This window comes from Eublepharis macularius, chromosome 13 (assembly GCF_028583425.1).
Source record: "Eublepharis macularius isolate TG4126 chromosome 13, MPM_Emac_v1.0, whole genome shotgun sequence".
Taxonomy (NCBI): Eukaryota; Metazoa; Chordata; class Lepidosauria; order Squamata; family Eublepharidae; genus Eublepharis; species Eublepharis macularius.
The window spans coordinates 13,832,178-13,855,371 of record NC_072802.1 but is presented as its reverse complement, the minus strand read 5'-3'; the positions used below and the strand labels follow the sequence as shown (position 1 = coordinate 13,855,371).

The 23,194-nt window shown below is 45.1% G+C and overlaps 1 protein-coding gene across 1 annotated transcript in view; it reads right to left on the bottom strand.

Annotated features, from left to right (window-relative positions):
* COL4A6 (collagen type IV alpha 6 chain) overlaps positions 1 to 23,194 on the bottom strand; it is a 294,347-nt gene that overhangs the window by 80,307 nt on the left and 190,846 nt on the right. The window contains exons 7-12 of the mRNA XM_054996028.1: positions 23,092 to 23,160; positions 17,712 to 17,747; positions 16,148 to 16,210; positions 13,746 to 13,781; positions 12,308 to 12,349; positions 9,750 to 9,842 (exon numbers count right to left, since the gene is read on the bottom strand). Of these exons, the coding sequence (XP_054852003.1) occupies positions 9,750 to 9,842; positions 12,308 to 12,349; positions 13,746 to 13,781; positions 16,148 to 16,210; positions 17,712 to 17,747; positions 23,092 to 23,160 (339 nt within the window). The remainder of the gene's footprint in view (positions 1 to 9,749; positions 9,843 to 12,307; positions 12,350 to 13,745; positions 13,782 to 16,147; positions 16,211 to 17,711; positions 17,748 to 23,091; positions 23,161 to 23,194) is intronic.

The following is a 23,194-nucleotide window of genomic DNA, read 5'->3' as shown; positions in this document are numbered from 1 at the left end:
CTTAGACTGGGTCAGACCATGGGGCCATCTAGCGCAATACTATTCGGTATGACTGGCAGCGGCTCTCCAGCATCTCAGATAGAGAATAGTCTTTTCCAGGATCTGAGAACTGTTAACTAGAGATGCTGGGGATTGAACCTGGGACCTCCTGTATGTAAAGCAGATGCTTTAACAATGAAACACATACACCTTCTGCCAGAAGAGAACAGGGGAGGGGAGTGGAACTGGCCCTGCCCTCCAGTTCTTGGCGATGCCAGGCATGTCCCTCGGTGTTGAGAGCTCTCTCTCCCTGTGCCTCCATCTTGCATATGCCCAACTCTTAAGTTGGGGTAAGCCTGGAGGGAGTCACCCCCCAGGACATTTCTGGTGGCCTTAATGGTCAATCTGCCTCTGACTTCTGCATGTGGCTGGTGCTACTGTCAGGCATGTAGTTAGTCCCAGTTGCTATAGAAGCAGTTATAGTTACAAGCACGGCTTTTTTTGAGGGGGAATGCTCTGTAATGCCATTCTGGCAGCTCTAGAATCTGCCCACGTGATTCCTTCCTCCTTTGGCCCTGCAGGCTCTGCAGAGGAGGCAAAGCTGCTTTGAGTTCGTTCTGCTTTTTTTCCATTTGTGAGTGAGAGACAGTGCAAGCAGAGCTGCTGGGGCCAGCTCTCCAGAGGAGGCTTAGCTGCTTTGAATTCATTCTGCTTTTCCCCCATTCCTCTGTGTGCGTGCGTGCGTGTGAGAGAGAGAGAGAGAGAGATGGAGCCCAGCACAAGCTCTGCAGAGGAGGCTTAGCTCATTCATTCTGCTTTTTCCCATTCCTGTGAGTGAGTGAGTGAGTGAGTGTGTGTGTGTGAGACAGACAGAGAGAGAGAGAGAAAGAAAGAGAGAGAGAGAGAGAAAGTGTGTGTGAGAGAGAGATATGGGGCCTGGCACAAGCTCTGCAGAGGAGGTTTAGCTGCTTTGAGTTCATTCTGCGGTTTTTTCCATTCATGAGTGAGAGAGAGAGAGTGCAAGCAGAGCTGCTGGGCTGGCTCTCCAGAGAAGGCTAAGCTGCTTTTGAGTTCATTCTGCTTTCATTTCATTCAGGGGTTTCTGTGTATGTGTGTGCTGCTTTGAGTTCATTTTGCTTTCTTTTCGTGGGGGTGGGTGGGGATGTGTGTGTGTGTGTTGCTTTCTTTTTTTTTATTGACTGAAGTTGACATTGTTATGGTTCTCACAGCTTTTGAATGCAGATTGGCCATGTGTTAGTTAAATATATCAGTTATGGTGCTAGGAATGGATAGCTGTGTCCAAGTCACAGAAGGCTTTTATCAATATATTCATCAGCATATAGGTGTTCTTATGTTTTAATAGCTGTAACTCAAATGGTTCTCTCCACCCTCAGCTGATTAACATCACTGAAACTGCAGTGGACATATGGGAGTTAAGGAAGTTTTTATGAATATTGTTTGTCTGGGACATTGGAATATTTATGAGCATTTCACAATGTCACAACGGCTTAGCCATTGGTAAGGTAGAGTTGGCAGGCAACAAAAAAAAGCCATTTTTAACTAAGTATAAATCTAATGCAGTTAAAGTTGAGTATCTTCTTTTGAATTGCTCCAGTAAAGCAAAACCCTCCCTGAAAATTCAATATTAGTTAGATTAGGAATTTCAGACTGTGGAACTTTGAGAAAGAATTTTGGAATTTTTTTTCTACGCTGGCAGAGGGAATCTGTTAGAATTTAGATTTGTGAGATGGATTTTTGATTTTTAGAAGCCCCCTCCTTCTTGCATATTTTAAAATATGATTCCAAAGAAATGAAATGTTTGGGGAAGGGAATGGAAGATTTCACTTTCTGTAGAGGATACAGAAAGGAAAAAAAACTCTTTCTAATAACAGTGTAATTTCCCAAGGTTACTAACATTTATCTAGTTGTAATGCATTGTGCTGGGTTCTAGGAAGCGGCATCACTTCCGGGAGTGACATCATCATGCATTTCTGGGAGCACGCGTGTGCGCATGCTTTGCACACACACATGTGATAATAGAGAGTTCCACCACCTCTTTTCCCAGAAAAAAGCCTAGGTTACAAGTAGTTCACAGTCAATCCCAGAAAATGCATATGTGGGTGGAATCAAGTGGGACTAGAATGCCTGAATGCTGCCAGCATGCCACATGGCCCTAATAGCTACCATACTCTAGACAAGATGTACAAATTCTAACACCTTGGAAAGGTGTAACTCTACTTAGGACTGGGCTGCTGTTCTCCCAATTTTCTTGGTTAGTTCTTATGAGTAATTGGTTCTTTTCTTTGTTTTAATGACTTCTTTAATTGCTTGATCTTACTATTGCGAAACTGATTTTTTTACCACTAAATTGTTGCTGTGTGAACTCTACTATGTAACTTGGCTTTTTCTTTACTGCTGATAAATGTTTTTTAGGTGCTATTAAAAGCTGATTAGAAATTAAACAATTGTTATTTATTATTTTACTATTGTGTTGCTGGTTTTATTAAGTTTTTATTTTATTTTACTTCATTTATGCCCTACTTTTCTCCCCAATGGAGACCCAAAGTAGCTTACAACATTCTCCCCTTCTCCATGTTATCCTCACAATAACCCCGTGAAGTAAGTTAGATTAAGAATGCGTATCTGGCCCAAGGTTACCTAGCAAGATTCGAACCTGGATCTCCCATGTCCTAGTCCAAAATGCTAACCATTACACCATTCTGCTTCTAACCATGGTGTTATGACCTGTACTTTCTTTGGGGTAGATTTTTCTTTTAATCTCCCCCTTACACCCTCTGGGTAGTTTGCTGCCACCAGGAATATATTATTCCAAAATATTTTATCCAGATTTCCCCTTTGGTAATGTGTTTAAGCGTCAGGCTCCTTCGTGGTTCTACGTGGCCCTGAGGATAGGAATGGAATATAGCAATGACAGCTACACTGGGATATAACAAAACAAAATAAATGTTTATTTTTCAAGAAGCGTATTGGTTTCATAAAAGTAGTTCTTAGTTCTTAAAGTTACTTCCTATAAACTCATCCACACAGATCTCTTCTAAGGCTTCACACACAGTTAGCCTCCTTCACTAGACTCAATAGTTCTCTCACAAATACTTCAAATATAGGCAGCACACAGCCAGCCTCTCTTTCTCTGACTCTCATTCACAGAAATATGAAACCTGCTCAGGCAGCCCACAGCCGGCCTCCCTTTCCCTGACTGAGTGCCCTTTCACAAACATGCCCAGTTCAGGTTCCACACAGGTCGTATTTCTCTCATAAACACTTCAGTATACTCAGGCAGCCCACAGCCGGCCTCCCTTTCCCTGACTGAGTGCCCTTTCACAAACATGCCCAGTTCAGGTTCCACACAGGTCGTATTTCTCTCATAAACACTTCAGTATACTCAGGCAGCCCACAGCCGGCCTCCCTTTCCCTGACTGAGTGCCCTTTCACAAACATGCCCAGTTCAGGTTCCACACAGGTCGTATTTCTCTCATAAACACTTCAGTATACTCAGGCAGCCCACAGCCGGCCTCCCTTTCCCTGACTGAGTGCCCTTTCACAAACATGCCCAGTTCAGGTTCCACACAGGTCGTATTTCTCTCATAAACACTTCAGTATACTCAGGCAGCCCACAGCCGGCCTCCCTTTCCCTGACTGAGTGCCCTTTCACAAACATGCCCAGTTCAGGTTCCACACAGGTCGTATTTCTCTCATAAACACTTCAGTATACTCAGGCAGCGCACAGCCGGCCTCCCTTTCCCTGACTGAGTGCCCTTTCACAAACATGCCCAGTTCAGGTTCCACACAGGTCGTATTTCTCTCATAAACACTTCAGTATACTCAGGCAGCCCACAGCCGGCCTCCCTTTCCCTGACTGAGTGCCCTTTCACAAACATGCCCAGTTCAGGTTCCACACAGGTCGTATTTCTCTCATAAACACTTCAGTATACTCAGGCAGCGCACAGCCGGCCTGCCTCCTTCTGACTGAAACCTTTTCTCCCTGCACTCTCAGTCTAAACTGCATTCACTCCGCCCACACTCTGTCATCAACCAATCACATCACTCACTCTTCCCTCTCTTCACCTAGCTCAAACCAAGCATTTAAAGACACATGCACACATTTACTTGGAATCATTACACATGGCTTTAACCATTTCAGGTTTTTTGTTAACTGCCACAAAAACCTTGAGTAAGTACACAAATGTCTTAAATTACTTGCTGTTCCCTTTTCAAGCTGCCTAGTCCCATCCAGTTCTCACTGCTCCAAGAGCACAACAGTCAGTACTTGGCTTAGTGGCTGTTTCTTCACTCTCCCATTTGTGTAGTTAAATTCTCATACCACCAACAAGCCATAACATTATTTGACCCTCTGCTTTCACCCATGGAAATTCCACCATGCAGTATGAGGTCAGCCCAGCTGCACTCCAAAAAAGGTCACATAAGACATTCTTAAGCGCATCAACACAGAGAGTGCTATTTAAACCTAGATAAATAATTTGTCACAATACTATAATAATTTGTAATAATACAGCCTGCATCTTAGCCAACACCCACAAATCTAATTTGCTAACACAATCATTTGACAACCCATACACCATAAAATGCAAGAGCTACAGCCCTCTCTGGTCAGATTTGTTTTCTTAAGAGATTACATCTTCCACCTGGGTTAACATAGTTTCATGGTTCAGAGATTCAGTAGAAACAGTTTGATATGTCAACATTTCTAAACTAATAATTAAAATCTTGGGTAGCTCTTAGATTGCATCTTTGTTCTGGGAAAACACAAATTCTCAAAGAGGAAGGGTCCAAAACGCTTACAGCAACTTTAAAACAAAACAGTGCAGGAAATTATTGATCAAACCTTCTGGAAATCAGACCTCAAACAGAGTTAATCATTTGCAGAGCTGAATAAATATCCAAGCCCTATGCACAACTGGCTTGAATTGTTTTTTCTCTACTCTGTGGCTTGAAATGGGAAACCTTCACTTTCAAAGCCTTCTGACAATAATTTTTATCACTAGCAAGGGTATGCAGTACCTGGTATCTTTGCTTTCCCTGGGGAACTGAAGATTAATAGGATGTACCTCACTTCTGGAAAATTCCTTCCAGTTAGCCACAGAAAGTGTGCCAAAGATTGCAGACCTTACAAGCAGCTTGGCTAGAGTTTGAGCCAAAGATTTCCCCCCCTTAATCGGTTATCTCAAATTTTCAGCTGGAACCAGAAACATCTACACAGAATCAGAGATGTCAATTGACAGGGCTTTTTTTCTGGGAAAAGAGGTGGTGGAACTCTTCTGGTGGAAGAGGTGGTATAAGTATATATATGTAGCCTGTCATTCAGGCCTTATGTTTTAAACTTGTTTTTAATCTACGTTGGTGCACATCTATAATAAATACTCTCTAATATATATATATATATATATATATATATATATATATATATATATATATATATATATATATATATATATATATATATATATATATTTAGGTTGTTACTTAACCCCTCTATTTTGTTCCCCTGCTAGTTCGGGTTGAGTTTGTGGGGATTTTCCCCCCACTCTCCCTTTTTTTCTTCCTTACTGGAACTCAGTGGGTTGCCAGCACAGAGGGCAACTGTTGGCGGGAGGTGGTGCCCCTGGTACCACATGTGTGCATGCAAAGTGCACACATGCTCCCAGGGCCAATGACATCACTTTGGGTAAACTGGAACAAGGGGGGAGTTTTTAAAAGTGTAAATCGTCCTAGGTTAAAATGGTCACATGGCTGGTGGCCCCGCCCCCTGATCTCCGGACAGAGGGGAGTTTAGATTGCCCTCGGTGGCGCAGAGGGCAATCTCAACTCCCCTCTGTCTGGAGATCAGGGGGCAGGGCCACCAGCCATGTGACCATTTTCAAGAGGTTCCGGAACTCCGTTCCACCGTGTTCCTGCTGAAAAAAAGCCCTGTCAATGGATCATTCTAATCAAAGACCCTATCCCGATTCCTGAGTATACTCTGATAAATGCCTGAAATGTTTTTTTTTAACCTACAGTAAAGGTTAAAAGCTTAATTCCCTCTGGCAATACATTCCACTGCTGAATCGCCCTTATAGTTCAAACTTTTTCAGAGCACCTTTGAATATTACAGAGAAGTGACAAAAGCAGACAAACATATGCAACTGCCTTATATGGAGTCAGATCATTGGTCTGCCAGCCCAACATAGTCTACTCTGATTGGCAACAATTCCCTCGGGTTTCTGGCCAAGGACTTTCCCAGTCCTACCATCCAAGACCCTAGAAATCATGTCAGCTTGCCCCACAGGAAAACCAGCTATAAGGCCAACATTCTTTATGTTAAAATGCAAATAAATTCAAACTGTATTGAAGTCTCCGCTAGGCTGAAGATTCTAGGGTGACCTCTGATGGATATTCCCTTCAAAACAGAGGGGTGACATCTGCCTAACATCACATTATCTGCCTAAACAATTTTGGAACTTCACAAACACAAAACCACAAACTCATTATTGGTCATAACAATGTTTCATCCCAGCTACATGGTGGGCCTCTGAGTTGGAAAGAATGAAAATAATATATATGGAAATATGTTGTTACTGCAAGAAAAAGGGCTGGAGGCTTGAATTTTTAATGAAAGCTGGGAATTCAGAGGAGCTAGCAGATTTCAGCAGCAGATCAGCAGTCTGTAACCTTTTTGAGGGAAGGGCACTCTGTACAAGACCAGGAATACTCTCTTCTCCCAAAAGCAAATCTTATCTTAGGCTCAAATTCCTTTATATCTTTGTCCCACTAAAAACTCTCTTGCTGTAGGTGGAGATGATGCCCTTAAAAATGCCTACTCAGCTTCATACAATGCAGTACTATTTTTTCTGTGGCAAGAGGCTTGTCTGATTGAGCTTTATACCCTCTTCGGTCCTTTAGACTGGCCATTTCCACATGTATTATTTCCCCAGGGTTCAGTACCGTAGGGAAGCAGGGTTTTTTTTCTTGCTTCTCCACAGCCTCATGGTACTTTTGTGCACTTCTTGGAGTTTCCCCAGCTTTTCTCCTATCTTTTACTGCAAAATTTGGGGGAGAATTGCAGCAAGGCAAGTCTGGATTGCTGTCATGTGAGTAGGAAAGTTCAGATTTTCCCAGTTCTGCCCTCACGGCAGCCATTTCCTCCCTGTCACCTTGAGCTTCCTTTTTTAAAATTGGCAATTGAACATTGTTATAACATAACATCTCATGTATCAGGTAAGTTGTATTCCTAGCTTTCCTTTAAAAAAATTAGTCTCTAACCCCATTTGTTGCAGAGAAGTAAGAGGGAAAACATATTTACACAGCCAGAGGGGCTGGGAACTAAGAGAACCTGACTTATAATGATATTCAACTGCTGATTTAAAAAAAAAATGAAAAAGCCTTGGTGGCATAGAATAGTTACTGCCAGGTGAGAGGCAGGGAACCTGCCACACACAAGCTCCGTTACTGTTACACTGTATCAGAAACAGAGGAGTTAGCCGTGTTAGTCTGTAGTTGCAAAATAGTTAAAGAGTCCAGTTGCACCTTTAAGACTAACCAACTTATTTGTAGCATAAGCTTTTGAGAACCACAGCTCTGTGGTGTATCTGACGAAGAGAGCTGTGGTTCTCGAAAGCTTATGCTACAAATAAGTTGGTTAGTCTTAAAGGTCCTACTGGACTCTTTACTATTTTGTATCAGAAACCACAGCAACAACAGCAAAAGTACACAAGCCTGTCCCTGTGTGGAAAACACCCTAGTCCAACATGGCCTTGAGAGAAACTAGTAACAGACTGAATGAGAGCAGGCACTCAGTTTTCCCTTCTCAGTCCTTCAGCTCAATCCTGAGGCAAATTCCTTGATGTAAATATTGGGAAAAATCTCAAAGTAGCATAAATCTCCCTCAGATTTTCTGCCTGCTTCTGCCTGCTGTTAGTGCTGACATTAAAGAGGAGAAGAAGAAACAAGAAAGAAGAGGGGCAAGGGAGAGAAAGTTATGAGCAGGACGAACGAGCAGGGAAGGGTTAAGAGCTCCCCTAGCAGCTTCTTGGCCCTCCTTCCCTTATGAGGGAAGTAGATGAAATCTTGCCTATTCCCCATACTTTTATAAGAGAAAAGGTTAGGGACTTGCTCTACCCCCCACCCCACCCCACTCCCACAAATGCTGGAAATTCGGAAAGAAGGCCTGGTCTGAGGCCTCTCCTCCAGACACCGTAAGCGATGTCACTCAGGAAGTTTTTAGGACTGTAACTAGAAGGAAACCTGTGAGGGGATGACCCCCTTTGGGATACAGAGCTAAACTAGACTTGACAGTGTCCCAGAGTCCACCACAGGGGTGAAACTGATGGAGATTCACTTGATTTCATAGTGCAGATGGACCAACTCCTTCCCTTTTTTGGAGGGGGAAGTACGTACTAAGGGCTGTCAGCACTGAAACCGCAACATTCAAGAGAGGCATTCCATATGACATTAAATTTATCTAAGGTGTTTCTTGGCTCATGCACCCCCATCCCTCAGATGCTACATCTAGAAGATCTGTAATCCAGTCCTGAATATTTGGAGGTGTTTGGACTTTCCAAGCCTTTAGAACCTCCTGTTTCTCCTCTAGGGCTGCCTGTCTAAAGCAGGCAGCCTATAACTTCTTCACAGCCCAGACAACTTGTATGTAGTTAACTATTAAATGAACAAATGTATAATTCTACACAGTTGTGGAGTTAAGGTGAATCTTTGTTCTATCCAAGAGTTACAGACAACTTTGCAGTTCCAACATGTGCTGGGCCAGGGTAGCATCTGGTTCTCCAATTATCTCCAACAATTAGCGTCGGGGCTTTTTTTCTGGGAAAAGAAGTGGTGGAACTCAGTGGTGGAACCGCACAATGATGTCACTTTGGGTCAGCTGGAACAAGGGGGGAGTTTTTTTAAAGTTTAAATTGCCCTCGGCGAAAATGGTCAGAGGTGGTGGAACTGAGACGGTTGCCCTCGGAGAAAATGGTCACATGTCAGGTGGCCCCGCCCCCTGATCTCCAGACAGAGGAGAGTTTAGATTGCCTTCCGTGCCGCTGAGATCAGGGGGCGGGGCCACCAGACATGTGACCATTTTTAAGAGGTGCTGGAACTCCGTTCCACTGTGTTCCTGCTGAAAAAAAGCCCTGATTAGCGTTATCAGAGAAATTAAACGGATTACTGTCTCTGGGGAACCAGTGTGCTATCAACAACATCCATTACTGTCTCTACCTACCACCAAAGGCTCTCTGCTTGGCCACCACTGATTTATGAATAATATAGAGCATCAGCATTGGGGGCAGGAAGGGAAATCATATTCCTCACGCAAAGAAGAATTATGTTTCCTTTCTAAGCAACTTAAAGCCCTTTGAGTCAAGGTAGTTGGAAAACCGAAACAAAATCGAAGCACAAGCATAACCTGGCCATGCCACAACTTGTAAACCTGTAGTGGGTGTGACAGAGGATGAAAACAGGCTTACCACGTGGTGGGATGTTCTGCCACATGGTCATCAATTTTACACACATATTTGGTATTATTTTCTTCCACTATGTGCATGATGATTTCAGGGCCTTTACCAAGTAGAAAAGGCTTTCTCTGCATTTTCCACATGGCGTGAAGGTTGTCTTAATTCACTGGTTTCATCCAGCCTTCCCCCCTTTGCAGGCGGGGGGGGGGGGCATCCTCAGAATCAACACCACCACCACCACCACCACAACAACACCAGCACCAACACCACAGAACCAACACATTTAAGACACGATGAACTTGCCTTTGCTCCTTGCTGCCCTTTGGGGAACCCCATGAATTCCAGTATCCCAGTGGAAGGTGGAGGTCCAGCAGGGCCTGGGAGCCCCACATCTCCCTAGTGGGCAGTGGGATGGACAGAAAACATGAATACGGTTAAAATATTTTGGACTCATTGCAAAGAGACCTCCATTCACAGGAGGCTACTCACTTTACACCCTGTACATGTCATCATGCTCCAAACTGACAGGAAAAAATCCATCTGGAAACAAAGATCCCTGGTTAGCTAAAATGCATGCAGAGTCCTTGCATTAGAGGGTCTGTGGGATTCACTGGGGAAGATATGAAATGGCCTTATGCTAAGGCACCCCACTGGTCCATCGGGTTCAGAACTGGGTCCTCTAACTGGCAGGGGACCTTCCAGGGACCAAGGCAAAAAAATGGTCTTTCCCGCTAACTGAGATCCTTCAACAAGAGATGCCAGAGACTGAACTCTGAGCCTTCTTCATGCAAAAGCCTTTCTACTGAGCTGCTGCAGCATAGTGGTTAAGTGGCTGGGCTGCGAATCAGAATGCTGCTGGTTTGAATCTCTCTGCTGCCATGAGCTCAGCAGGTGGCCTTGAGTAAACCACTCCTCTCAGACCCACTTGCACTGTGGGGATAATGATCTAACTTTGTTTACCGCTCTGGGTGGGGCACTAATCTGTCTAGAAGAGCATTATATAAGCACAGTTATTATTACAACGGCTGTGATAATATGAGCAAGTTTTGGGTCCGCTAGCTGACAGTATAGTCCACTCTCACTAGCAACTCTCTCTAGGATCTAAGGCACAGAAAGGAACTTTCCCACACTACCTTAGGTCCTTTTTAACTGGAGGTGCTGGGCATTTATTCACCCACTTCAGATCCTGATTTTGTCTCTACCACAGCTCCTTGTGTGGCAGCGTATTTTCTTTACAAGGGTCCTCCAGCCCTCAGCAGGATTTTTGGGGTGTGCAGAGTGGGAGGGGGAAGACAGGGAAGATCCACTCTCCCCGTTCCTTCTGCAAGTGCTTCTACCAAGTCCAACCCAAAATAAATTACGCATGCTTGGGTTTTCTTCTGTGCAAACACATGCAGATTTTCAGTGCCATTGAATGCTGAGCTACTCCCTTCTAAATTCATTGAAGCCGATGAGCTTAGAAGAGCATAACTTTGCTTAGGATGGCACTATTAATCAGGTAATCATTTAAAAGACTAAATTGCACAGGATTAATCATCTGAAGATTTCTTTAATCAGATGACAAACGCCTAACTTTTTCATTCTGCTTTCACTGGTAATGCAGAGGAGCAATATGGAGGCCTGGAGTTGCCCACCCCCCATTTGACAGACAGGGCATTGAGGCTGACAATCAACAGCTTGATCCAGGCCAGCTGGGAAACCCGCAAGAGCGGCAATGCCTGAAGAGCAGCCGCCATGCACTGCACCACACTGACTCTTAATGAGAAACAGACTGGGGTTAGCTACTGTGGCAGTAAGAGAATAATAAACGCTTTCCGGTTAACACTCTGTTGACAGCTGCTGACATCTGGGGAAGTCATTGCCTAAGAAAGCAGATGGCCAGATCCCAACAAGCACTTTATTTCCTGGGTAACAGTGAGCACAGATCTTTCAGTCTGCCTGCAGGAGAACAGCAATGGGACCAGCTTGCCAAACACGGCTGCTGCCCAACTGCCCTTTGAAGGCCCAAATCTTAGAGAAAGGCACAAAGTGGAGTTTATCATGAGAATAGTAAATGTTACTCGTGGCTTGGTTCCAAAGGACTCTTAGCACATGCAGAAGGTTCTCCAATTCCTTTCCACACTTCCCTGGCTGCAATTTCTGAGGATACACAGCATGACATGGGGGGCAAGGGGGGGCGTCTCCAGGATTGGCTTTTTTGGTAGACACCAGGAGGGTTGCAGGAAAGCCCTGTTGGGTGAGCAGAACTCCACGTGCTGCTTTAGGTAAAAGCCATTATTATTAATTACATTGCATATGACCTTGCTTTCAAGGTGCTCCAAGAGGCAGCTGCTCCTCATAAAAACCCTCAGCTTGAGAAATGCAAACATACAAGCTGTTTTATATTAGGTATGACTAAAAGCTCAGCTTTATTTTTTTAAAAAAACTGCTACATTTCTAGCCTGCCTTTTGATCCACGTCACCCAGGTGTCCATGTTCTCCATCCTGCATTGAACTTCACAATAACTCTGCAAAACCGTCTGGTTAGGTCCAAAGGTTGTGTGGATGAGCATCATAACCAAGCAGTTATCTGAAGCTTCCTTACCTAGCTCAGTTTCACCTACTTTGGCTCTCTGGGGCTGAACACCAAAGTCCTTTCCAGCCCTGCTACATGAAGACTAAACCCAGGGCTTTTGGCATGCGAAGTGCCAATGAATTGATTCCATCTGATATGTCCCGCTTTGACATGTCCCCACATCTAAACCTGGGTGTCTCAAGTCAAAGCTCTACTCTTTAACCTGTGCATATCGCTGGTTTGTCTTGACGTATACCTTGATATTTCATGCATTAGCACAAAGGAAGAGTAAACAAATGGAACTTACCTTTTCCCCTTTCTCTCCCTGGAAACCCAAACCCATGTTCCCCTGTAAATAAAGGAATAAAACAAAAAACAACAAAGAAACCTGCATTTTTAAAAAACATCTTTAGAAGTGTTTTAGACATAAACCACAGCAGACCAAAAGCATAAGAACAAATCGATGAGAGAAAAGAGCATCTGGTCTTAATGCATAAATGAATGTATCATTCAAGAAAACGACCACCTTTCAATGAAGTAATTATCGTCAGACTCTTGCAAGCTTCAGCGCAGCAATGATTAAACCCTGGCTTACTCGCTTGGTTCCCATGCAAGGGGCGAACCATGGTTTGTGAATGGATGAGGGTTTGTGAATAAACAAGGCCATATGGGATAGGCTTTGTGGCCTATCTCTTCCTGTCCCTTATGGCAAAATAATTTGAGAATTCCACTTTCTAAACAAACCACTGTTTGCCATTGCATCTATGTTGGCAAACTATGATTTCCCTGCAAATCAGAATTTGAAACAGTGGTTGAGTCACTGTTTGCAGGGAAAGTTCAAATCATATCTTGCAAGTGTGGCTGTAACAACTAGTTAGGGATTGTTGTAAAGCTAAGAATAAGGAATCCTCTGGCAGCCCAAAAGGGCAGGGAGTGGGGGAGATCAGGCAAACTCACAGATCTCCATGTAGCTGTAACCCATGGTTTGTTGTTACGCCTCAACCCAGCCACAATTTAGAAGAACTGATCTAGTACAGCGGATGAAATATTTTTTCCCCCAAAACAGGCAATCAATTCAGAACTAGTTAAGAATTTGATAACAGATCCTAAATCCTTTTTTTCTGATATATTTCGAAGATAAATAATTACAATAATTAGAGGAGGTGGCTGAAGAGGTCACAGCTGTACAAAGTACTGGGGGAAGCTCACTGATTTCCTTCAAACAGGACGGGGTTGGGGTGTGTGCTGCAAGGTCCATGCTAAGGTAGGAGGCCAAGAACTGGAGGCTCCTCACCCTGTTGCTTCTCCTCTCGGTGGTTTTTGTCTGCTCTTTGAGAGAGGCAGCAGTGCCAAGAGCAGCTATCACCATTCACATCAGCCTCTTCTTCTGGACAGCAACGGGGATTGCGTCCACAGGCAGAGGGCAAATGAATGAGCACTGGAAAGGAAGTGGTCCCACTGAGGGCATCTTGCCCATGTGAACCCCCAAACCTACACCAGGCACAGCTTTCAAGAACTTCAGTATTTCTTAAGAGGGAGAAAAGATCTACACTAGCTTTAAAAATAATCTCAAACTCCCCTAAAATAGCCTATGAAGAATAGAGACATTTACTCTAAAAGCTTAAAAAATTATACTATAAACTGATGACAGAATTTTTTTAAAAAATGCTGTTTATCTATGGATGGAAATGTTTAAAAGCGAAATAACAACAAATAAAATAAAAAGGGGAATCAAGCCTACTTACTTTAAGACCTGGGGGTCCAGGCCGGCCTGGCAACCCCTAAAAGGTAAACAAGAGAATTTTAATTGCTTCTTGCAACTTTAATTTGGTCTAATGGATTGTATCCTATGAACTGCAAATGGGTGATGCTCAGAACTGTAGATCTTTCCCCCCCATCACTTCTTCCAGCAGTCTCCTGGGTGAAGTGGATGCTCAGAATTCAATGGCACGCTTGGGACAAAGTGGGGGGCGGACTGTGGAGAGGGTGACATCGCCATCACTTGTTTCTTGTGTGGAGGAAGCCTTCTGCCTCAACAGAAACTCCACCCGCGGAACAGCAATGAAGGGCGATGCCATCAGATTTGTCACCTTCACACCAGCCCCATATGATCCACACCTCATTTTGTCCCTGGGACTTCCAGGAATCAGAGCATCTGCTTTCTGGAGGTCTCAGAAGGAAGAGGGAACGTTCCACATTTATGAGGACCCTTTTGCTTGCAACAGGGGTCATTTCGTAGAAAAAGAGCTGCAGGAACTCATTAGCATAACCCATTTGCATATGCCACGACCCTTGATCAGGCTGAAATGGCCAGGATCCGGCTGCTGCCAGAGGCGGGAGTGTTCCTCCACTGGCAGTGGCCTGATCAGGGCCGTTTGGGCCCTAATCTAGGCTGAAAAGAGCCCAAAACAGTTCAAAATTGCCATTTTGGGCACGTTTTGGCCTGGATCAGGCCCCAAATGGCCCAGATCGGGTTGGTGCTGGGCAGGGAAGGGGTTCCCCACCAGGCACCGACCCAATCCTGGTGGTTTGGGCCCTGATCCCAGCCAAAACGGGCCCCATATGACCAAAAATGGCCATTTGGGGCCCGTTTGGGGCTGGATCAGGGCTGAAACAGCCTGGACCAAGTCAGTGCCATGCAGGGGAGGGTTTTAGGCCTGTTTTGGCACAGATTGGGGCCTAAATGGCCAGGATCAGGTTGGTGCTGGCAGGGGAGCATTCCCCCACCTGGCCCTGACCTGATCCAGGCCGTTTCGGCCCCAATCGAGGCCTAAACGGTCCAAAATTTTTCAAAGTCAGGTGGGCAGTGCACAAAAAGGTCAGGTTAAACACCCCCCAAATAAATTACATACACCAATATACTGTAGAATACATTGATGTAACCACACAAATGAAACAACAAATTTGTTTGTAAATACAAATTTGTTTGTAAATACAACCAGCAGATGAATTCACTAGAGTATAAAACCAAGGTGATTAGTCTGTAGCCTGTAGACCTCAGCAGGGTATAATGCCATAGAGTCCACCCTCCAAAGAAGCCATTTGCTCTGGGGGATCTGATCTCTGTTGCCTAGAAATCAACTGTAATTCTGGGATAGTTCCAGGTCTCACCTGGAGGTTGGCAACCCTAACTGTAAGTGAAGCACTGGGCAATGGGTAAAAAAATTGAAATTATTGAAGGTTTCTTCTTGTCAGTGGCTGATGGGATCCCAGGCTGGGTTACTCATCCAGCTACAGGCTGTCTCTGCAAATTAGCTGAGTCTTCACCTGAGCTGACCTCAGCCGAGCTCTCTCAGCTTCAGGACAGCAGTTGATACCAAAAAAAAGACTTATGATCCAATGAAAGGTATGGATAGAAAACTGCAAATGTTGAATAAGAACATACAAATGTTGAATGATGTGGCGAAACGGGGCCTTTCCTCCCACTGGTAGACCCCGCTCTGCCTACCCCTCCCTTTTTGCCTCTGGCCAGGCACCTGAAGGGGCTGTCTCCCTTCCCTGTCTCCGGGTATTCGCTGCCACCACTGTCCCTGTATGGGGTCCTGGTTAGGTGGGACAGCCTCCGAACCCCCCTCCTCTGCTAGTGGGCCCAAGCGGTTGGGGGACTGTGTGGAACAGAAGAGCTTTCCTCCGTCATCAGTTCCAAAACTCATTTATTGAACTGCTAACTATACACAGATAAATAAACAGTGAACGGAAGGACTAATAAAACCTAAACAGAAACCCCTACTCTGTCTCCCTCATGCCCTAATTAGATGTTGTGTAGGGCAGGCCCAAGCCTTTGGTCCCTGGGGTTACACTAGATCTCCCCCTCCCCTCAGAGCCATCCCTCCCTCCACTCTCCAGCCACCAACCGTCCACTCCCAACTCCCCTCCACCAACTGACTCGCTCTCCCTCCAATCACATTCTACTCCAGAACTGGCCCCTCCCCTCTGCAGCCTGTAGAAAGTTACCTCCACAAACAGAATGGTGTTTCTCCACAAATACAAATAAACAAAACAGCTGGTAAACAGCCAAAACAGAACTGTAAAATAAACTGATAAACAGGTCAACTTTTCAATATTACAGAAGCATCACTAGTATAAAGTATCTCCATTTCACCCCAGTGCAATTCCACAAAAGGAACAAACAGAAGGACTGGTATACCTTCACACCAGTTGGCCCAACTGGGCCAGCAGGGCCTGGTGGACCTGGGCGGCCATTCGGACCCTGTAATGAAAAGCATTTGTAAACGCTGGAAAATACACACTCGTTAGCACCAATCCTTGCCCTACTCGAAAGAGCTAATACATGGAGGCTAATTGAGGAATGCCCCAAACAAGAGGTGAGGATTTATTGACTGAAAACCAGTGTGAGGGTGACTAGAGCCTTCCCTCTTGCTGGGTAATCTTGTGCCCACCACAGTCTCAGTTTAACCTACCTAGCAGAGCTGTTATGAGGATAACCTGGAGGAGGGGAGGATGATGCGACAAGCCACTTTGTGTGCCCATGAGAAGAAAAGTGGGGAATGACTGAATGAATTTTACACAGTGACATGGCATTTTATAGTTACATGGGAAAAAACTCAGGTCTCAGGTCTATTCCTTCAGATGGAGGGCACAGAAAGAAGGGATAAATATGAGTAAATACAATTTTATATACTTAAAAACTAGCTATTAGGAATAATTTAAAATATTTTGTTATGCTAGCTAGCTAGCTGCATAACTCAATTTAATCTACTCTTTGCTAAGCCAAGGGGCAGCTCTATCAAGTTCAACAACATGTGCAGCACTGTCTGACTTCTAGCATGCTGTTCTTTTAAATGCATTAAATGTCAACTCAAGTTTCAGTTGCCAGGTCTCCTACCCTCCCAAGCAAGAGGGGGGACCCAGAAGTACCTTTTTTTTCCTCCTTGTATACACGTGAAGTATATGTGCACTCCTGACACGGTGCAATGACATCTCTTCCAGGAGTGACATCATTGCATAGGCCCCAGGAGCCATCACTCCCAAGAGAGGTGTTGTCGTGCCGCATCAGAAGTGCACCCAGGAGGCCCAATACTCCAACTTTTCATCCTGCCAGCCAGGTGAATGGTGGCAGGAGGGCAGAGGGTGGGAACAGGGAGTCCCCGACCCCTACCGGGGGACCTGGCAGCCCTAATGCATGAAGAGTTCCACATGTGCCACCAATCATAACGTGGCCTTCTTCATGCAATATCAGCAGCTGGAGATCAGTGCATACAACTGCTACAATCCCAGAGGTGTTTGTGAGAACTGGCCCATAGCCACCCCAAATGCTTATAGTTTGGGGGACTACACTACAGTATTTATGCCAATAAAGGGTTCAGTACAGTACAGTACAATCTTTATCGTGGCCTACAAGCCATAAAAACACAAAACTAGGGGATTCCCGCCCCCACCCCCCAGGTATGACATAACAAAAGAGACGGTTGTCTTATATTTGCATACAAGTTACAGTTATGTCGAGTAAAAAATTGTTTGGTGTATAACATTTTCTTTAGGGATGGGTCGTCTTACATTCAAAGTCACCTTCCTTTCGAGTAAATATGGTATGTATTTTGAGATTTTTAAAATAGTGTAACACTGAGACAACTAACATATATAAGTACAGATGTATATAGACTTTGGTTCTCTTAACTGACTGTTTGACAAAATGAACCCAAAATAGCAAGCTGTTAATAAAAACTGATGTCTATGAAAAACAAACTTACGCTACCACCATCCAGTCCAGGAAGACCCCTTTCTCCCTGTAAAATAAATAAATAAATAAATATCTTTGATTAAATAGAAATTACACTTGCAGACAGCTACATTTTGAAAGCCAAACTGGTTAACAATGAGCTTATGTCATTGTCGGAAGGGAAACGTATTTGCCACTGGCTTAAAGGCTCATGTAAGTTATCAGTATCGGAGCCATGACCTGGTCTTAGTCTCTTCCCTGTGGGTGTGTAATAAGCACACCTGTTCTGCAAAACTCAAGATCTGACTAACCCTTGTCTGACAAATGTTTCAGAGTATTTTTGCAGGACAAAAGAAGGTGAACTGAGCCGGAGAATAAGTGGGTGCAGAGCATTTTGTGTGACTTAAAACATGAAATATAAAGGGTGGACAGCTACGCTGTGGAAAGTTGTAGTCCTGGCACAAAAGTAAGGCCTAGACAGAAATTCCTCAATTCAAGTTCTGCCAGATCCATAACTATAATTCTAAGTATTTAGATCCAATCAAGGTGCCATTGGGTATAACAAGTTTCCTGTCTTGTCTGACAATAGGACCCTTCACCTGCCAGTGACATTAAGAGGTTATCCCAAGAGACGCCCCTAATTTTCTATTCCTTATCTGGAAAGTCTTTTGTAGGGGTGTGCAAGCCAAAAATTTTCGGCTATAGCCGAAAGTAGAAAGCCGAAAGAAAATTCTCTATCGTTAAAGCTGAAAGCCGAAACAAGAATCTCTTTCGGGATTCGGGATTCGGGATTCTTTCGGCATTATTTCGGCATTCTTTCGGCTTTTTTCTATGGGAAAATGCCTCCGTCTTCCAGGACGCCTGGAGGAGGCATTTTCCCACCGAATAAGCCCAAAATTGGTGGGGACCTTCCTCTAACCCTTCTCTAACAACCACCCAAGTTTCAGACAGATTGGACTTTGGGGGGCCATGTTATGGCCCCCCAAAGCAGGTCCCCCCATCCTCCCATAAAGGAGCATCTTCTTCATTATTTCCTATGGGGAAAAAATGAAGAAGCAGGCTTCCTTTGCCAGGGGTGGCATTTTGCATGCAAAATGCCCCCTTACCCTCAGGGGCCCTTCTCCCACCCCTCCTCCCACCCCCCACCAAGGCTCAGCCTGCTCCCACTTGGGGGGGGCCATTTCATGGCCTCCCCAAGTAGGTGCTCTAATCTCTACCACTGACAGCTGGGGGAGGCTTGTGTTGCCAGGGGTGGCATTTTGCATGCAAAATGCCCCCCAACCCTCTGGGGCCCTTCTCCCACCCCTCCTCCCACCCCCCACCAAGGCTCAGCCTGCTCCCACTTGGGGGGGCCATTTCATGGCCTCCCCAAGTAGGTCCTCTCAGCCCCTAAATTCCACCCCTTACATCTCCACACAAACCCAATTCCCCCCAGCTGCCACACACAGACCCAAATCCCCACATTAGCCCCTCACAGACCCAAATCCACCCCCACCTGCCCCACACCCATAACCCCAGGAACAGGCTGGCAAAGGCCAGCCCTCTCCCTTTGTTCCCTATGCTGGGAACTTCTAAACTCTCTTTCCCTGGGCAATTCTGCACAGCCCAGGGGTGCCACAATGGTGGGCACACTTCTGAGTGCCAGCTGGTCCCTGTGAAAGAGCACCTGAACCACAGACACCCTCCCTCAAATTCCCCCACCACCTACAGAGATGGCTGGCCAGCCAGCCCCATTGTTCCCTATGATGGGAACCAACTGCACAACAAAGAATAAAACAAGAACAACACAAAATAAAGTTTTTTAAAAATTATTTTCTCCCTTCCAAAGTACAAGTAGGCAAAGCATTATGACACATAACACCAGCAGTCCCCCACACAGAAAAATAACACAACTCACTTAACATCAGAGAATCACAAAGCACGATTCCTGTCAAAAACACTTTATTTCTTGAACAGCTTTAGGCTACACAGCAGGGGGGGAACACCAAAGGGCATGGCAGCAGTATCTTACACAAAAATAACACAACTCACTTAACATCAGAGAATCACAAAAGCACAATTCCTGTCAAAAACACTTTATTTCTTGAACAGCTTTAGGCTACACAGCAGGGGGGGAACACCAAAGGGCATGGAAGCAGTATCTTACACAAAAATAACACAACTCACTTAACATCAGAGAATCACAAAAACACAATTCCTGGCAAAAACACTTTATTTCTTGAACAGCTTTAGGTTACACAGTAGGAAGGCACCACAGAGCAGGAAAGCAGTGTACTACACAAAAATAACACAACTCACTTCACATCAGAGAATCACACAAACACAATTGCTGTCAAAAACGGTGAAGTGGGTTGTATTATTTTTTGTAGTACATTGCTATCATGCCCTTTTGTGCCCTCCTACTGTGTAACCTAAAGCTGTTCAAGAAATAAAGTGTTTTTGCCAGGAATTGTGTTTTTGTGATTCTCTGATGTTAAGTGAGTTGTGTTATTTTTGTGTAAGATACTGCTTCCATGCCCTTTGGTGTTCCCCCCCTGCTGTGTAGCCTAAAGCTGTTCAAGAAATAAAGTGTTTTTGACAGGAATTGTGCTTTTGTGATTCTCTGATGTTAAGTGAGTTGTGTTATTTTTGTGTAAGATACTGCTGCCATGCCCTTTGGTGTTCCCCCCCTGCTGTGTAGCCTAAAGCTGTTCAAGAAATAAAGTGTTTTTGACAGGAATCGTGCTTTGTGATTCTCTGATGTTAAGTGAGTTGTGTTATTTTTCTGTGTGGGGGACTGCTGGTGTTATGTGTCATAATGCTTTGCCTACTTGTACTTTGGAAGGGAGAAAATAATTTTTAAAAAACTTTATTTTGTGTTGTTCTTGTTTTATTCTTTGTTGTGCAGTTGGTTCCCATCATAGGGAACAATGGGGCTGGCTGGCCAGCCATCTCTGTAGGTGGTGGGGGAATTTGAGGGAGGGTGTCTGTGGTTCAGGTGCTCTTTCACAGGGACCAGCTGGCACTCAGAAGTGTGCCCACCATTGTGGCACCCCTGGGCTGTGCAGAATTGCCCAGGGAAAGAGAGTTTAGAAGTTCCCAGCATAGGGAACAAAGGGAGAGGGCTGGCCTTTGCCAGCCTGTTCTTGGGGTTATGGGTGTGGGGCAGGTGGGGGTGGATTTGGGTCTGTGAGGGGCTAATGTGGGGATTTGGGTCTGTGTGTGGCAGCTGGGGGGAATTGGGTTTGTGTGGAGATGTAAGGGGTGGAATTTAGGGGCTGAGAGGACCTACTTGGGGAGGCCATGAAATGGCCCCCCCAAGTGGGAGCAGGCTGAGCCTTGGTGGGGGGTGGGAGGAGGGGTGGGAGAAGGGCCCCAGAGGGTTGGGGGGCATTTTGCATGCAAAATGCCACCCCTGGCAACACAAGCCTCCCCCAGCTGTCAGTGGTAGAGATTAGAGCACCTACTTGGGGAGGCCATGAAATGGCCCCCCCAAGTGGGAGCAGGCTGAGCCTTGGTGGGGGGTGGGAGGAGGGGTGGGAGAAGGGCCCCTGAGGGTAAGGGGGCATTTTGCATGCAAAATGCCACCCCTGGCAAAGGAAGCCTGCTTCTTCATTTTTTCCCCATAGGAAATAATGAAGAAGATGCTCCTTTATGGGAGGATGGGGGGACCTGCTTTGGGGGGCCATAACATGGCCCCCCAAAGTCCAATCTGTCTGAAACTTGGGTGGTTGTTAGAGAAGGGTTAGAGGAAGGTCCCCACCAATTTTGGGCTTATTCGGTGGGAAGATGCCTCCCCCAGACGTCCGGGAAGACGGAGGCATTTTCCCATTGAAAAGCCGAATGAAAGACGAAAGAATCCCGAAACGTTTCGGCTTTTTTCTTTCGGCTACCCGAAACGTTTCGGGATTCCCCGAAACGTTTCGGCATTCCCTGAAAGAAGCCGAAACACTTTTGTTTCGGCATTCTTTCGGCATTCTGAATGCCGAAACGCACATCCCTAGTCTTTTGTATCGAAAGCCCCTCTAGGGCACACTTCCTTCCCACCTCAAGTTTTTTTTCCCTTTCCTCCTCTCCAACCAATCCAGGGGCTTGGTTCTGAAGTTATCTCACTTCCCCTCAAGTCACTCCACCTCTAAAAAAATTCAGACTTCTGTCCCGTTTGTTCCTGTTATTCTCTGGCCCATGTTTTCTGCCTGGAAGCCCGCTTAGCTACCTTGACAAGTAACCATTTCTGGAACATCGAACCTCTGGTCTTGTGTAGGTCCATGGTCCACTTGTATCATCAGATACCTGAACATTTAATAACCCCAGTCCAGATGACATCCCCACAGGGAAAAGGATAACCACCATCTGTCATCTTGGTCCTACCCTTTTTTCCTTCCTCTTCAACTTTCCATTCTCTGAGGTACATGATGCACAGTGTGGGCAACTGAGTACAGGAACACATGAGCTTCTTTGTATTTCATGTTGTAAAGGTCTTTAATAGAGACGGGCATGAACCGAAATATGAACCAAAGTTCATGACAAACTGGGCCGGTTCATGGTTTGTGAACTGGCGGTTCGTCGGAGCCCATTTCTGATGAACCGCCACGAACTTTAGGCCGGTTCGTTTGGTTCGTTTTTTTGGTTTGTCACTGCAGACAGCCTGGCACCAATCAATCAGTTTCCTAGGCAACAGGGAATGGACTTCCTGTAGACTTTCTGCTGGCCCAGAAGTGGCCTTCTGCTGGCCTGGAAGTGACCTTCTGCTGAGTGATGATTTGCTGACCTCGGTGTGACATTTTCATGAACCAAATGAACCGGTTTGCGAACTGGGGCAGGTTCGTGAAAGTTCGTGGTTCGTGAAATGCAACAAACCACGAACTGCACGGTTTTTTCCAGTTCATGCCCATCTCTAGTCTTTAACAATACATGGACTGCTTACTGGTACTCCTGATCCTCTTAAATAGACTTTTTGATTATGAGCAGGTTGCTTATCTGTAACTTGATTTTCTTCAAATGTCATCTATGCAGTCACACTCACTTCAAAGTTTGAAGTTGTACAGAGCTAAGCTAAAGGAAAGGAGACTTGTTACATTGCCACTGATCCCTAGAATATATTGTGAAGGTTTAAGATCAAGCGGCTGTGATTGAGTGGCTGTGACTAAGCCTCCAAACATCCACCTCAAGAGTTCTGTCTTAACCTTGTGCCAAAAACACTTAAAGAAAGGAAGCCAGTAGACTCCCTTGACAGTAGTTTCACAATCATAGAGCCAGTATAGGAAAGGCAATCTCTTCATGACTACCACAGGACTACACAGAGAAAAGCCTGATAAGCTGGCTTATGTTCTGGGCAGGTTCATATTAATTCCTTAAGATACACTGGCCGTACGATCCAAATACACAGCTTGGGTACTACTCTTGGTATAAATTTCTTTTTTTCTTCTTACCTGAATTCCTTTAAAAACTCCTCGGGCAAAGGAAGGTTCTCCTTTTAGACCTTTTGGACCTTGACGACCCTGAATTAAAACAAAATGCAAGAACATGCTTGTC